Source organism: Plecotus auritus (genome assembly GCF_963455305.1).
Source record: "Plecotus auritus genome assembly, chromosome: 5".
NCBI lineage: Eukaryota > Metazoa > Chordata > Mammalia > Chiroptera > Vespertilionidae > Plecotus > Plecotus auritus.
Window position 1 is genome coordinate 33,851,074 of NC_137776.1, and position 17,892 is coordinate 33,868,965.

Here is a 17,892-nt window from a genome sequence, read left to right on the forward strand (position 1 = left end):
GTAAGTCATTCTAGTTTTCAGATACAAAGTTAATGTGTAAATAGTGTACTTCAGTGGAGAATTTACTGCATCTATAAGGGAGGCTTATATCCCAGATCTTTCTCATTCCCTTTGTTTTGTCATTTTGGGAAATTTTACTTAACTGTTGGAATTGTGATCTATGAAAATGACATAGAGCTCTTAGGAAAAAACATACCATGTAAATCTTGATATAACTTTTATTTTCACAGGTTAGGTGAATCTTATTACTTTATTATAGAAATAGGAATTACTGCTGTCTAATTGTTACAATAATTTTGGGTCGAAAAAAATCTGTTGGTCTGGCTAGTACTTAAATTAAGAATGCCTAAGATTTTCAAAGAGCCAAAGTTCACAATAATTAAGTTTCTGTGTCCTTGATATTCTTCTGCTATTACCAGTCTTAGACCTCCAAAATTCTTCTTTTCCTTTTGGTCAAAGAGAAAAATTTGACTTGCTGCTGTGCCCTGCTCTTCACAACTGCTTGCTTTTACTCAGCTAGTATTTATTTCAAGAGTTTATTCCTGCGTGGGTCATCACCAGGAGGGAGGGTTAATCTTTCACTTTTCCCACATAAACCTGAATAAGGGAAATTTCAGAAAGGAAGAGCAACCACAAATCTATTTGAAATTTGATAGGGTGACTTACTTGGTTCTTGTTTTGTTTGCGGACAGTTTGATTTTTTATTGAAATGAAAAGTATACAAAGGATAGTCTTAAACTGGATGTGTAAGGGAAAGGGCTCATCTTAGTATATATAAAGTAAAAATTAAAGCAGAGAAAGCATAATTTTCAGGGGATATTAGATTTGGAAATAAGTAATAGATTTATCTAGTCCAACCTCCTACTGGTGAATAAACACTCATTTTTTGTTTATAGAAAAAACTATTTCAAGTTGAAAACAGGAATTTGGGGTTAAAAATACTTCATTGCCTAATTATTTTTTGCTTTATCTATTGGAGACTTTTTCCTAGTTGAATTACATCTAACTAAACCTTTATGTTTATAAAACCTTAAAATATATATGTACATTTATGAGTTACTTAAAGCTGTCATTTTTTTTTTTTTTTTTTAATAAACCATTGAATGGATCATAGGTAGGAAGGGAATATTTTTACTTAGATTGCAAGCCACTTAATGAGCAGTTTATTATACTTTTTAAATTACTATTTTATTGTTAGGCAGTTAGCTTTAACGTAGATATAATTTTGACTCTCCTTATCAAAAGTACCCCCACAGGTTCCATTTGGGCTGGAGCTTATCTTATTTTTTTCTAATCATATTCTGCCGCAAATGTATGAACATGTGATTGGGTGTCATGCTCAAATGTCTATGGAGTTATGCATAAATCTATATTTTGCTGTTTTTCTTTTGGAGTTTTGTTCTTAGCTGTTAAAAACTAAGGGGGTATTACTTACCCAGTTTTGTAGTATAAAGAACCAAAGGAATGATCTTTGTTGTCTTGAAAAAATAAGTTTTAAAAGGATGTTCACTAAATACTGTGAAATCATCTATCTACCTAGGAAGCTAGGTTTGAAACTAGACTGTTGCTTCAACTTGCAGATGAAAATGAGAGATCTATGGTTGATTTTCTTAGAGTTTAGCTATGTTAAACTTCACTGTCCATTTTACCTTCACCATTGGTATCATACCTCATCTTTATAAATTCACCATTTCTGTATAAGTATCTGTCATGTTGAGATAACACTGATTTCAGGAGATAACCACAGATACAAACTTCGTAAAGTAGAATGTTATATTTCCAGAATGTGTATTGTTAGCTCAGCCATTTTTTATGGGCTTAGGCTCGATGTAATCAGAGAGTTGTAATCAGCATTGGAAAAAAAAGAACATGAGATATGATGAAGGAAAAGTAGCTGCATAACTGGCTGGATATATTTAATACATTAAAAAATAGGGTGCTATGAATACATCTTATTCTGTTAGCCCTGTTTCAGAGATCTGAAAATTGTCAATGCTTTGTCCATTGATACGGATATCCATGTCAGTCCTGTTTGGGCTCTTAGAGACCAGAGGAGTTGGAAATTCAGGAACAGTCTTGTCAAAATTCTCCATCTTGATTTGATACTCACCTTTGGAACCTCGGGTCAACAGAGATGCAAAACAGTGGTGTAACATGATCTCAGAGGGTAGGTAGGATGTCCTCCTTTGGCATATTTCTCCAGTGCCTTCTTGCATTGCTGAGAGGAACACAACTAATTCAAAGTGGGGAGGATTTTCATGCTGGAGCAGAGTAGCCAGAGGACTCGAAGGTATAATGGAGTGATAGTAGGTTAGTGGGAAGATAAAGAATGGACATTCCTCAGAACTGATGCCGTCAAGGTGGAAGTCCACACTAGTTTGGTAGAGTTCTCCATTTTCTCTTTCCTGATAGAGTATAGCTGAGACCCGAACACTGGTTAGAGGGCTAGGTCGAGTATTGGCCACTTGGAAAATAAGATTAGGTTTGCCATCTAAATGAGTCACTACTGCCATGTCAGTGAAGCGAATTGAGAACGCTCGATTTTTTGGGCGGGCAATCTTCGCCACAAAGGCACCTAAATTAGAAACCATTAAGTTTTTTTTTTAGAATAATTACTTTACATGCCAATATGTTTTCTGCATGAGAAGGGTATATCAAATGGGTAATACATTTCTTGGTGCCATGCATTTCAAATAAGTCAGGAATTGAACTCATTAATTTGGATAGTCTTATTTGCCTGAAGAAATTTTGAAAGTGTACATACACTCTTTTTTTTTAAATTATGATAACAAAATGGATAAGCAAAATTCATTTTACATAGAAATGTAAAACTTTATCCTCTAGTATGTTTTATAGTCAAAGAATAGTTACTTCCTATATTATTTCCCCTTTTAAAAAAAAGTGACAAATTCAGTTTAAGTGCAAACAAATTACTTCAAGCCTACACAGAGATTAGATTCAAAGTGGAATGATTTGGGGTGGGGAAGGGACCATAAAAAATTAAAGAATTTTTTAACTTTGAAATTTATCCCCATACACACTTTTTTTTTTTAAATTTTTTTAAGAAGACTCTGGCTCTAAGGTTATTTCAGAGCATCTTTCAGGTGCATCCTTCTTGTTCCCATGAGCTATAGATTAAAGCTTCTTAACTGCTTTTGTGCCACAGGTCTTCCTGGCAGGGAGGTTTATGGAATTATGCTTTAAATTCATACAAATAAGATATGTACCGAAAAACCCAAATATATTGAAATCTGGTTGAATAAGTCTAAAAAATGTATTATAGTGCTATGTGTGATTTATTAGTACATTAAATAACAAAATATAGTGGTGGATTTAGTACTGTAATGTTGAAGTATTATAGTGTGAATATGAAAATATCTGTGATTTCTGTTTGCATCAAAGTTGTTATTGATGCTGTTGTTTTTTGTTGCCTACATTTATAATGAAAGGAAATACCAAATTTCAGTTAGGATTTAGTGAAAAAAGATGCAAGTTTTTCTTACCTAAATTCATAGATCCTCTAAATTTTATCTAATGACTAATCCAGTGTAAGAACTCTTATTGTAAAGGTTAAGTGATTTGTTACAGTTTGTGGAGCCACTTGTTGGCACACTGGGACTTCATTCTACATCACCTTGCATACGGCCATTGCTTACCTTCTCAGATTATTACTGGGTAGTGTGTTAAGACCAAGGTTTCTTTCTTTTTTTAATTTTTTTTTGTATATATCACTTATAAAAAGTACATTAGCCCTACTTGTTGCTGCGTTCTAAGAAAAATTTCATAATCTCTGTGGCTATATTTCTAGAGCATTTTGCTAAGAATGTATATACTTGTATGTATATACATACAATGCTGACTTTAGTGCTCTGGACTCACTAGTATTTAATAAATGTTGAAAAGGTGAACTTAGAGGAGAAAATTCTAGCCAAGTTTAAAATATAGAATTCTTCCATTAGGTAAAATGTCAAAATATGTGCTGATATTTATTCATTTATTTAATGAAATATTTAGCTTCTCTGAAAAGTTTTTCTTAGAGTTGTGTTTTGTTTTGTTTTTTGCATAAGATGTTGCTGCAAGTTAGTGTCATAATGGTTCCTTTTTTCTTAAGAAGTTCCAATAGGTAAAATTTAAGTATAGAGTCATGTTTCTTATAGTCCCCCCTATCATTTGTCCCTAGATTCTCTTTTCAATCTCAGACATTACCTGCTAACAATGCAAAGAAATGATTCTATAGCACAGTTGCTAATTACTGACTATACCTTTCTAGAACTTCCATCCATTTTTTAAGAACAAAAACAATTACCTGTGATAAAAGCCTCTAGCATGAGGCCTAGGAGCATTTGTATGGCAAGGAGGGCGATTGCACTTGGACAGTCACCACTGGGAAACATGGTACCATAACCAATTGTGAGTTGCGTCTCCAGGGAGAAGGAGAATGCAGCTGTGAAACTGGTGATGTACTTGACACAGATAGTGTGGTTTTCAGGTGGGGCATCATGATCTAGTTCCAGATCACCATTCATCTCAGCTAGCACATACCAGAGCACTGCAAAGACAAGCCAGTGGACAACAAAAGAAGCAGAAAAGACCAACATCATCCAGCGCCAGCGCATGTCCATTAGGATTCCCCAAGCATCTCGAAGATAGACAAGACCTCTTTGAGCGCCATCCATTTGAAGTGTGCTGTGGCCATCCTTGGTGACCATCCTTCGGTATCTCTGATTTAGGAGAGGAGCATTAACCTTGCAATTGCTGCCATCCATCTCAGGCTGTAAATCTTTGAAATCAAGGGATTTACAGTTAATGTTAATACATTCTGAGACCTCATTCACTATGTAATTTCTTTGGAATGCTTTCTTGACTGTTGGAAAGGCTTTTCCAATCTGACACTGTCTCTTTTCATAAAGTGGCTAATCATGGTTTGCCTTAGGATATCTCTTATTGTTTCCTAGAATGACTGTAAAAAAATATTGTTTGGTGTTTTAACATTTTCAAGTATATTTTAAAATTTCTGCAGGTTGGGATTATGGTTCATGGCTTATTGACACCCCTGTATCTTTCTTGCACAAGTCCAGACATTGAGTATTTATTAACTTGACTAAACATTATGTGTAAATAAAAACTTTACATAATTATTTAATGATTTATAATTATGGAAAACTCATAAGAAATGTTAAATATATGTGTTTCTCTGTGTAAATAAATAGAATTCATTTAGAAGTGTAAATAATAGAAATCATTTAGAAGTTAAACTGTCTATAAATGTGTTGACACCAAACTTAGTGCTAGGACAAGACTAAACTTTTAACTTTTAAAGTCATAGTTCTAATATGCTTTTTAGTTAGTTACTTAAAGTTTTATTTGTTTTTGCCACTTTGTGGCCATCTTCATGGACTCTTCTTTCCTGGCTGATGAATTGATGCCCTCTTAAAATATTCTCAAATGCTGATTAGATCATAGGGTAGAGAATTATTTTCTTGGCAAAACAAAGAATTCTAGGTAGAGATTCCTAGATAATATTAATTTTGAAAGTAAACCATAAAATAAAGCTTCAAGTTTAATGAACTAAAGTAATCATTAGTACATCAAATGGCAATTTTAAAAAGACAATATAGTTAGTTTTTAGCTGTAAACAGTATTTATCAGTGGTTACTCTTTTCTCTGTGTCGTGAGTAGAAATATATTGTGTGTTTTCTATGTGACCATCTTCGCATCTTGAGACTTGTGTAGAGGCTACCAGGAACTGAATGGGAAATGCTGCTTTGCTCCTTGAATACTCCTCTCTTCTTTGCTATAGTTCAGTAGTAGGTATTATATTTGACTCCTTTCTTTGCTTTTTCCTTTAGAAGTAGATGCCCTTGGAAGTATTGCAAGGCACTGTTGTTCCTATCTTTTGAAGGACAGTGCTGCTTAAGTGGACTAGAGGCATATATACTACTAGACTTAGCTTATTGCTTAGGTTTACTGGATCCTTCCTATCCTGTGTTGTTGGAATTGAACATTGCGCAGCTGGGTATATACTTTCTCTTTTGTCCTGAGGCTAATTTATCGTTTATTGGTGATATTAGAGACAGTCTCTTGTATTTTTTCCAGATTTTAGTTACTGATGGAACACTAAAATGATTGATAAACTTATTTAGATTAGATAGCCATTTCAGTTTCATATTATAAACTTTTTAAAAACTTAGGGCATTAATGTTTTATAATTTTTTATTCCTAACAAGTTATTACCATTTTACTTAGTATATATTTTTTCCTTGCGACAGCTATTTAGTGTCTCATTTTGCTAGATTCTTTAAGTGTTTTAGGAGACCTGCTCTCTGCCTTTTTGGAAATAATACAACGACAACCATAAATAGGCACTCTGCTACAGGCTTTTGTATTGCATTATCTCTAATTCTTTGTTATCTCAGCAAGATAGACATTATTATCCCATTTTTCAGATGAAGTCACTAAGGAGCAGGCAGATAAAAGAAATGTACACAGGCAGATGGGGGCCTTGGATTATTTGAATTATTAACCAAATCTGTCTAATTTCACAGCTGGTTAATTTTTATTTATTTTTTTTACTACAAGAAGATCTCTATTTAGAAAGTTTGGTGAAATAAAAGTCTTTCCCAAGTTAATTGGTATTACATTCACAAAAAGTCTGACAGCAGATGTTTTAGCATCTTTAGTAGATGCTCTTTTTGTCCCCTTAACTGTCTCAGGTATCTATTTTAAACCATTGTTAACTTTTTACATGATCTTATGACAGTAATGATTAATAATATTAGCTAATATATATGGTTTGTTGTGTGCCAGGAATCATATCAAATACTTCACATGTATTAACTTATATGAAGCCAATAGCCAATGCCTGGCCAGAGTAACTTCTCTGGGTGGGGAACGCCCAGTTTGTAGGCCATGTAAGCTTTGCGAAGTCATTTGGTCTGGCCCTGCCAAGGCATTAGGGGTGAGTTAATTAAATGTTTGACCAAATAAGTATTATTTGCTTTACCGTAATTAATAAATTTTTTGACTTTCACAGTAAAAGTACCATTAGTATGCTCATTTTACAGATAATGAAACTAAGGCACAGTGAGTTTCATAAGATCACCAAGGTAGTAAGTAATGGTGAGTCCCATACCAAGTCCATAGTTCAGAGTTAGTGCTATATTGCCTCTTTGGCCCTGGTTAGCCTTCATAAAGAAACACAATGTTTTATTTGACAAATTTTGAGCCACTACAGAATATTTGTTTTTCAGGAATGTTTCCTTAGGTTCAGACCTATGATTTGCAGGCAAAAAATATATTTTAATTTAAGGAAGACACACTGCAAGATTTGTAGATGAGTACAATCAGAATTACTACATAGTCAGTCTAGGATTCTGCAGACTAGTAGAATTAAAGCAAAACATGGAGAGGAGAGTTTTTATATGGCATTGCCAAGTTTGTATTTTGCCAGATGAGAAAATAATTTAAAAAATATATTATAATTTTATGAAAGATATTTTGACACTTGAAGAATGTCAGAACCACTGCATGGTTCTGTATCGTCCATGGCATTGTCCTTTACTGTTTCTTACTTCCTGCCTGTGTGAAAATGCCCATCACGGAACTTTACACTAGTGCTTATTCCACTTTTGGGAACCACTGATTGCTTTTTGTTTCACAGTAATTTCTGGGTAGGGAGAAATCTACATGATTCTTCTTGATTTTCTTAAAAATTTTTTTACTTTTTTTTTTAATTCAGAGAGGAAGGGAGAGGGAGAGAGGGATAGAAACATCAATGATGAGAGAGAATCATTGATCAGCTGCCTCCTGCACACCCTACACTGAGGATCAAGCCCACAACATGGGCATGTGCCCTGACTGGGAATCGAACCGTGACTTCCTAGTTCATAGGTCGACGCTCAACCACTAAGCCATGCAGACCAAGCAGTTCTTTTTGATTTTCAACCTGCTTTGTTAAGTTCTAAAATGCATTACCTGGGAAATAGCCTTCCTATACATACTATAGCTAACAATTATTCTCATTTGGGCCTTTTCAGGATTGTTACTTATAGCACTCATGCTCTAGGCCAGTGGTGGGGAATGCCCAGTCTGTGGGCCATTTAAGCCCTGCGAAGTCATTTGGTCTGGTTCTGCCAAGGCATTAGGGATGAGTTAATTAAATGTTTGACCAAATATAGCAGGCTAATTTTTAAGTTGATAATTTTGTATGGCCCACGAATGATGTTATAAATATCCAAATGGCCCTTGGCAGAAAAGAAGTTTCCTACCCCTGCTCTAGGCTTTTATAATTTTATTTTTTCTCTCTTGCAACTAAATAACTATACATACATTGAAAAACCTTTGGACAGTAAACATTCCTGAAAAACAAATATTCTGTAGTGGCTCAAAATTTGTCAAATAAAACATTGTGTTTCTTTATGAAGGCTAACCAGGGCCAAAAAGGTTAGTAACCATCTGTCACCCACCATACATCGTTATTACAGTATTATTGACTACAGTATATTCCCTATGCTGTGTATTATATCCCCATGACTAATTTTGTAATTGGCAGTTTGTACTTCTTAATCTCTTCACCTTTTTTGCCCATTTCCTCCACATGCTTCCCTCCTGGTAACCATCAGTTTGTTCTCTATATCTATGAATTTGTTTGTTTTGATTGTATTTATCTTGGTTTGTATTCTTGATCCCAATAGAAAGTAGAATTGAAGATTGGGAAGGTTTGCTTGTATTGCTCTCTGTGGGCTATAAAATTTTTGCCCACTTATAAACTCTTTGGTGGAAAAAACAGTGCTTTATACAAATGATAGTTTGGCTGCTTCATTGGTCATCAAAATAATGGATTTATTTTACTCATTAGATTGTAGCTTTAAAAACTGTCTTTTATTAACATGTTGTAATATAGTAGTATAGTTCCTATTAAACAATGTAGATGCAGGCTATAACAACAAATGTTAAATGATTACAGTATTACTATGTATTTGTTCACATCTGGTATAAACACTTTAAGACCTTATAGGGAGTCTTAAAATTGTCTTTCTTGTCCCTCCATAATTAGGGCAAACAGTGTGAGTTCTAACTCTATTATATAAGCTCTGAGAGTCTTTTAAATTCTTATTTGCAGAAACATCTACTTCCAGTAATCCATGCTTAAAACATGGATTAAAAAATTAAAAACAAAGTTTTTCTTTTTGTCATTTGTTTTTATATGCTCATTTGGGGTTCTTTAATCCCTTTCAAACGAAAAAGATACCTTTTGTTAAAAGTTGCTAAAATTTTTTTAGGGTTTTTCCTCTTCTACTCGTTTCTATATTATAATGGAGAATTATTACACATTTAATAAAACAATTAAGAAAATTTTCAGTAATGCTTTCAGTAGGATCCATTATTCCATTTCAAAAATTTAAGGAAAAAGAATAACCTTAATGTATGTTTTAAAACTCTATTGGCAATATCTAGCTCTGTTCCTATTTGCCAGATTTTCTTTCTCTGTTCCCCTTTAAAGAAAGAAATAAGAATGAATATTATTTCATGTACTCACCAGTTTTTTGCTGGGTCAGACTATATGCACAGGTAGGTCTTGAGGAAACTTAAAGTCAACCTTTTTGATGAGGTAATTTACAAGTCTAGTTTGTAGGTTCTCTTCTTGGACTGGGTTTACAGTTCACATTCCTCTGTTTATAATGTCGTGGGGGTTGGTTTCAGCTGAAGCTGATGTGATTGGTCACTTAGTCTGCAGGGGGGCCAATTAGTTCTGATCATGTGGAAAAGAATGCTGGTTTATTAGGAGGTCTTTCTTTACTCAACACAAACCTTAACAACTCTGGTTAAAGCCTCCAGAACTGACTTGGAGAAGGGGTGCATTTTTTCCCTCTAATCTGGACCGGTTTTTAGTAAGTTTGCATAATCTTACTTAAGAATTTATTTAAAAGTTCAAAGGGATAAAATTCCCTGCAAGATTTCCTTTCAGACCTCTTTCCTTATATAGCATGTTGAAGTGTGAGGTATTTCCTTTACTAATCGTTTTTTCCCTCCATTTCTTTGGGGAAGATATCCTTGGATAGGGACTTTGAGGTATGAACTAATGAATTTATTTTTACCAGTTTTCATATACCATCTCATCAGAATGGCTGACACTAACTCTAGAACTAGTAATATAGGTAATTTAGTTACCTGAAATCTTTTTTGGGTGTGGCAAGGAGGCAGACTTTTTTTTTTTTTAAGGCTGTGTACAGAGACCTTGAATAAGAATAAACTTTTTTGGTACATTGTACTTATCTTTAAAAAACACATCTGTGTGAAAAAACTGAAAAGTTGTCTTAAGGCATGCTTTAGTGATGTTTAGGAGATGTTTCCCTGAGAAATATGATCACGTGCAGTAAATCATAGTATTCAGAATTCAGAAATTTTAATTTAACATCTATATAATGTTTAACTGGAAACATCTGTGAGATTTAAACCTTAAAATAAGCTGTGGGATGGCTTTGTATAATATAATACCTTACTGAGCAATACTTTTCTCCACTTCCATTAGCTGCTGATTTTAAAACTTTGATCAAATGTCACATGTAAGAGGATCTTAGAAACAAAGGCTGCAATTATTCAAAGTAAAATCATGGAAGGCCTGCTGGGAAAATTAATAATGTAGACCAATATAATGCTACTTAGAAAGTGAAATCCGCCTTTGTAGATTCCTTCCTTGCTCCTCACAACTAAAAAATATATTAATTCCTTCTTTGTTTTATTAATGCCAAACATTTCAATACAAGTTCAGACACAGCATTGGAAACTATGACCTTCAGAACTAGAGAAGGTAAAAGCATAAAGGAATGACTTGTGATGTGATGTTGGTTTCCTGCCTGTGCTGGTAGGAATTTTACTTTATATCAATTGCCAGTTAATGGTTTTTTGGGTTTTTTGGGGGGCAGGGCGGGGGGCGGGTAAGGTAAGCCAGAGTAAATACAGTGTAACATTGCCTTTCAAAAAGCAGAAGTATTGGAGTGTATCTGCCATGTGTCTTGAATAGACATTATAGCAAGCAAGATAGTTAAGGATTTTACTAAACTTAGAAGCCTCTTTCCATAATAAAGGGGTGAGCAAAAGTAGGTTTACAGTTGTTTATATGGAGAATGATACAACAATTAATAACACAAGAACGAACTTGTGTATACTCACAAATATAAACCTACTTTGCCCACCCCTGTATTGAGGCAAAAATGATTTGGCAAAATGATCATCAAGAACTGTCTCAAGTGAAAAAGTGTACTAGTTTCTGGACTTTTATAATTTGAAAGTTTGCTATGATCTATACATGGTGATTCCTAATTGCTAACTGTATGGATAATGTAGATCAGCTTTGGAGTTCTACTCAGGAGCACAGCACTCCCATTATAATAGCCCGAGCAGTTAAATTCATTTCTGGTTGAGTTGCCAGATTAGCTGAGATGAAACTGATTTTGGAACAGATGATATGCCAGTTTCATTCTAATACACAGGGCCCTGCCATCTAAACAGAATTGGTGATTTTGATTGGAGATAGCTCTGAAATATCTGTGAATGAACATAAATGCTAGATATCTGTTCATTTATTTTTTATTCAAAATTTTAATGATTAAGCAAGGTGCCAAGACCAGGTAGGTTATTCTTTATTAAATTCAGTTCTCTGTCCCTGAAGGTGTTGGATTTTTTTCTTTTTTTCATTTTAGCTGAAGTAATTCAGTATATAATCCCAAACTGTGCCACCTTGTACTTGAAAACAACAAAACCTTTAGTGGAGTGCAGTGTCCTGCCTATATGCAAATAATCTCCCAACTTCAAAACTTTAGCCCTCGCTCCAATGTTCTTTCTTACATAGTGCACTTAGCTTTCTTTAAAAGGTGCTTCTTGTCTTTCCAGTTCTGCATTCGAGCTCACCTTCTGATTGTCTTCCCCAGATATTTCAGGCAGTGTCTGCGTGTACACCAGCAGGGGACTAAGCAAGAAGATTTTAGGGATATGGAACATATTCAAACCACATGAGATGCCTTTTCAAAGAGATTCTGATAATGCTGCAGCCCCTCCTGTTTCTTCCTTCCAGCCAGGAGCTGCTGTGTTTCCAGGACCCACGCTAACCAGTGAAGCAGATTGTTTCCTTTCGGGGGTTAGGATGGGAAAAAAGTTGCAAATCTCTGGATATAGAATTTAACCTACTCCATTCTAGCCACCATGAGTTTTGTTTACAAGTAATTGTGAGGGAAAAAAGTAGATACTAACACCTGGGTGGGATTCCCTTTCACTGTTTCTCTAGCATTAGAAAATATTTTTAGTGTTGATCAGAGAATATATATCTGAATAGAGGAATACAAAGTTACTCGCTAGAAAAATTTGCACATAAACAAGCTTCAAAGTCTGTCCCATAATTCCACTTTTGCTTTTGGAGTTTGGGCACTTGTAAGTTCCAAGTCTCACAGCTGTAGATTTTGTTGGCTGAGAGCCTCCTTGCTCCATCTGAAGTTTTCCATAAACACCATGTTTGGCTGTGTGTCAAACATGCACACAGGTGCCCTTTTACTGCTCTTTCTCCTTAGGAAGTCCACTCAATTAGACCAGACTAAAACCAATAGTGTGTTTTAATTTAATTTTATTTTTAGAAGAATCCTGTTGAGAATACTTTAAGAAGAAACAAGTATTCATTGCCATTGGGGAAACTATTTAGAAATGAAGTACCTTTGTATTTTAGCACCTTTTATACATCTTGAATTACTGTGATGTAAGAACAAACATGTATTACACAATACAGTTTGCTCACAAAAGTGGTCGTGTTATGTTGAATAGAAAATATACATTTTAAATTTGTGTTTACCTTTTGGAAGTCATAGATACCTTATGACTCTGACAAAAACCTTAGACCCTTTTTCCTGAAAAAAGAAAAAACATGCTAGCGCATATGTGCTTTCAGTTCAAGGATTCATAGCCCCGAGCTCATTTACTGACTCTAACTTAGAAATACTTGGTTCAGGCATTAATTTTCAAATTATTCAATTGCGTTTACTTTAAAATCACCTTGTTTAAAAATTAATCTGTTAAGATTTTAAAAAGAAGACAACTAAAATATTCGGTTACTCAATTTTGTCATAATGCTGATGTTATAAAAGGAGGAAGACTGATTTTAAATGCTAAGAAAGGCCATGTTGGTGCCCCTCACTCATTTTAGGCCTGGTCACTATGGAATCCTAGAATAATTTAGACATGAAAGGAACTTTAGATATTATCTTCTAAGTTGCCCATGAATGACTTTAATATTTATCCTTAATTTAAAGTTATATCAGTAATATACAGGGATGGGCAAAAGTAGGTTTTCATTGTGAGTACACAAAACAGAGTTAAAAAGCTGTTGTAATAATCATAACCTGCATGTCTTTTTCCATTCCTACTTTTGCCCACCCCTGTACAAATATATTTATTTTTTTAACTCAATTTATACAGATGAAGTTCTCTTGGACACCTCCACTCTCCACCCGGATTTATACAAGTCTGTTGTAATCATTTAGGTTATAAAGGATTTATTTTAATGTTTTAGATCAATTTTTGTATACAGTGTAATTTTTAGTTGCATTAGCAGTAATTGGAAAGTATATTTTAATTTCTTAAAATATGTTTTTATTGATTAAGAGATAGGAAGGGAGAAGGAATCTCTCTTAATGTCCAATGAAAAAAGTTAGAGAGAGATAGAAATACCAATGAGAGAGAAATATCGTCGATCAACTGCCTCTTGCATGTCTCCTACTGGGTATCGAGCCCGCAAACCCGGGCATGTGTCCTGACTGGGAATCGAACCTGTGTCCTCTTGGTTCCTGGGTTGACGCTCAACTGCTGAGCCACACCGGCAGGATTGGAAAGTATATTTTATTAGATGGTGCTTGAAATTATTTTTTCCTTTCAAAATAATTTCTAGAGTGAAGTTTTTACATTGAATAAGTTACTCTTAATATTTTTTTCAGAGGTATATATTATTTCTGCTAGAACACTTAATAAGTTTAGTTCCATCTTCCCCCTTTTAGAGATGTCTGTCCCCACGTTGTTCCATGCATGGTATGTTTATTGCCCTTTTAGAGTTTATTAGATTTAGATCCAAGATATTTCTCTTCCTACTTTAGTTTTTCTAGAATTTCTGGCTGCTTCGGATAGGTTTAACTTGTGAGTAAACCCTGGATTAGGAGTTTGACACCTATGTTCTATTTCTGATTTGTCACTACTCAGCTATGTGACTTTGGGAAGCTCCCTACAGGTATCCTTTTCTTATAGGAATAATAGAGATGAGAATGTTTGACTTAAACTCTTGTGTTTACTTATAAGGATCATATAAGACACATCAGTGTATTTTGTAAACTGTAATGTATCAAGTCATTTATTTATTGTGTGTTCTTGGACTGTAGACCTGGAGGCTAGGTGCTATGCCTAAGTCTCCTTTATTTTCAGTCCTATATCTTCAGTTGTGTTTGTCCACAGAGAAGGTACTCATATTAATGTTTATGGAGGTTTAAGTAAAACACACAAAAAAATGGTAAAGTAGTACTATTTCTCTGGGAAAATATTTGGTACTACTTACTGAAGTTGAATATACCCTATGACTCGGCAGTTACACTACTAGGTAAATACCAACAGAATGCAAACATATGCTCATCAAATTTCATAACCATGAATGTTCATAACAGCACAATTCATAATAGCAAAAAAATAGAAACAACCTAAATCAGCAGTACAGAAGAGTAATGTATTGTGGTCTATTTATACAGTGAGATCCTTTACAGCAGCACAAAAGAACAAGCTTCTGTTGTCTGTAGCAATGTGAATGAATCTTTCTTAATGTGCAATGAAAGAAGCTAGACATTAACGAATATTCTATTTTTATAAAAAGTTTAAAAACAGGCAAAATTAATTTTTGGGTATAGAAATCAAGCTAGTGCTTAATTTGGGAAGAGCTAACTGGGATGATTGGGAGGAGATGAAGACTTTTGAGAGTTCCAGATATTCTTTTGCTTTTTAAAAATCTTAGGTGGCAGTTATGTGGATATATTTGCTTTATGAAAACTCTTTCAGTTGTACATTTATGATGTGTGTACTTTTTGATAAGAAGGTTATTCTTCAATAATAAGTTTTTTAAAAAAGATAGGGGGAGGAGATAAGTGGAGTCCATTTAAAAGTTCTTGAATCTTTTTCACCCTTCTCTTTTGAAAATGACAGTGATCCCTGAAGGTGGAAATCCAACTACCTCGCACTTACATATGGGGTTGGTTTGGCATGTCAGAATTATATTATTCTGGTTTTCTTTTATTTACCAGAAAAGTTGTCACGTAGATCTTTCTATTGCTGTTAGTCCTTATGTAATATTTGATATACCAAAAAAGTGTAATACAGTTTTTAGGAGTTATTTTGTGGAAACAGGCACTCTGTAACAAAATCTGAATTCCTTTGTTATAGAATTTTTCTAACTAGATTGGGCTAGTGTTTATGTACTAGTAAAATAGACACTTGTGCATACAGACCCCCTTTCAAATTAGGAGTTGGGTCTTCTTTACTAAGGTGTAGAGATCAGAATTAGAGTCAGAATTTAAAAACAGGTCTAGCCGAAACCGATTTGGCTCGGTGGATAGAGCGTCGGCCTGCGGACTCAAGGGTCCCAGGTTCGATTCCGGTCAAGGGCATGTACCTGGGTTGCGGGCACATCCCCAGTGGGGGGCGTGCAGGAGGCAGCTGATCGATGTCTCTCTCTCATCGATGTTTCTAACTCTCTATCCCTCTCTCTTCCTCTCTGTAAAAAATCAATAAAATATATTTAAAAAATAAAAAATAAAAACAGGTCTAGCCCTAGCTGGTTTGGCTCAGTGGGTAGAGCATCGGCCTGTGGACTGAAAGGTCCCGGGTTTGATTCTGGTCAAGGGCACATGCCCAGGTTGCGGGCTTGAATCCTCAGTGGTGGGTGTGCAGGAGACAGCTGATCAATGATTCTCTCATCATTGATGTTTCTATCTTTCTCTCTCCCTCTCTGATTAAAAAAAAAGTAAAAATAAAATAAAATCAGGTCTAGCGAATCCCAGATCTCCTTTTTTTTTTTTTTTTTTTTTTGGTAGTATGCTTCAAAATTTCCCCCTCAAATCCATTTTGGTCTAAGAAATGGCATAAGTAACCATTAAACTTTTATGTGATAAAGGTTTCCCTATACAGGTTGAATATTACAAGATAGTTTATAGTAAGTAGAAAAGCTAGATTTTTTTCATCCTGTCTTTTCCCTATGTTTTTTGTTTTTTTTTTTTACCTATTCTGTCTTTATATTTTTCTTATGCCTAGATACTAATATGAAAAGTATATGTAGGACTTGACAGTTACAAAGGTAAAGAAGCTGTTAGTTTAGAAAAAAGTGCAAGTAAACAATTCATATAAAAGGAAAGAAAGTCAGTAAATAATATGAAAAATTCCTATTTGAGCCACATTAGCATATCATTTTACAGCTATTTTGGAGAAGGAATAGTTAAAAAAAGTAGGACACATATATACACAAGGGTGGGTGGCTCAGTTGGTAATATTTTGCCTAGCAAATAATTGTATCCCCATTCCAAGTTATTTTATCCTTTAAAATAATCTTAATTCTTTAAGAATAATATCTGATAGAAACCTAACAACCATTTGGGCAAATAGGATGTTGAATCTTAATCTGAATGCACTATAAGAGGATGACCAAAAATGAAATTTCTTCATTTTCAGAGGCCACTGTACAGTTTTTCCCCCCACTTTTAGTATGGTTCCATGAAAAGAATTGAGGTTGTCACTGAGAGAATATGTAACTCTTATTGTTATAAACTGAGGACATCTGTGTATGTTCTGGATTTTCTTTTTTTAAAATATATTTTATTGATTTTTTACAGAGAGAAAGGGAGAGGGATAGAGAGTTAGAAACATCGATGAGAGAGAAACATCGATGAGCTGCCTCCTGCACACCCTCTACAGGGGTTGTGCCTGCAACCAAGGTACATGCCCTTGACCGGAATCGAACCTGGGACCCTTCAGTCTGCAGGCCGACGCTCTATCCACTGAGCCAAACCGGTTAGGGCTATGTTCTGGATTTTCAACTAAATTTCAGATTTTATGTAATCTGTTGTGAATTATATATGTTAGCGCATGTGGGATCGTGCTAAGAATTTGTACAATTTAGAATTGTTGTGTCTTCTGAAAGTACCAATTTAATTTACTTAGTATTGTCTTTTATCCTTAATGTAGCTCTTGAATTGCATCAGGTTAGACATAGCTTAGCTTTGAATTCTGTTCAAAAGCAATTTATTGTATGTCTGTAATGTACTAGGTACTAGAATAAATGAAATATATAGCTCATAGTCTACTTTTGAGTTTACAATCTGTTTTGGACATTTACAGTTATCTTGTTTGGGCAGAATCACCAGTAGAAGTTGATTAAGTTATAGCATATAATTAAAAATATTATATGACTTAAAAAGAACACCTATGTGCTGGTTAAGGAAGGATTGACAAGATACACAGTTTAGTGCAAACAGCAAGGGTATAAGACAACATGCATAACATTCTGAGGGGGTTGGTATGTAGTGTGAATGAGGGATCTGTATATATGTGCAAAAGTATAGCTGTGGACAGTTTGGGGAACACTTTATAAGAAACTTGAGGGAGGGGTCTCATGTAGGGGAAGGTTGATTTACTTTTCATTGCATGCCCCTCTTTTTATTGCATGTATTTATTTTTGTTTAAGAAATATTTGCCCAGTCTATGAACATTCAGCTTTAAGAAATGTGCCTAATAATCTATGCATATATCCACAGTTATTTTATTTACACTGCCTAAACATTGAAATGGACACATTTGCAGAAAAGCTTTTTTTGAGCAGTCAAGTCT

At 34.6% G+C, this 17,892-nt stretch overlaps 2 protein-coding genes across 12 annotated transcripts in view; one reads left to right on the forward strand and one right to left on the reverse strand.

Moving 5' to 3' along the window:
• The window catches only part of GIGYF2 (GRB10 interacting GYF protein 2), a 127,430-nt gene that overhangs the window by 61,527 nt on the left and 48,011 nt on the right, over window positions 1–17,892 (forward strand). The window lies entirely within an intron of this gene.
• Window positions 1,092–9,650, reverse strand: KCNJ13 (potassium inwardly rectifying channel subfamily J member 13). The gene is made up of 3 exons (XM_080670598.1): window positions 9,539–9,650; window positions 4,307–4,780; window positions 1,092–2,575 (listed from the first exon to the last, which is right to left on the reverse strand). Exons 2-3 carry the CDS (start codon window positions 4,764–4,766, stop codon window positions 1,953–1,955), a joined length of 1,083 nt encoding a protein of 360 aa, XP_080526724.1. The 5' UTR covers window positions 4,767–4,780; window positions 9,539–9,650; the 3' UTR covers window positions 1,092–1,952.

Excerpts from the sequence above, each read along its gene's own strand:
- KCNJ13 (XM_080670598.1), bottom strand. The coding sequence starts at position 4,766 with ATGGATGGCAGCAATTGCAAGGTTAATGCTCCTCTCCTAAATCAGAGA. Across the intron at positions 2,576-4,306 it reads GCTAGAGGCTTTTATCACAG|GTGCCTTTGTGGCGAAGATT; the intron begins GTAATTGTTTTT and ends TTTCTAATTTAG.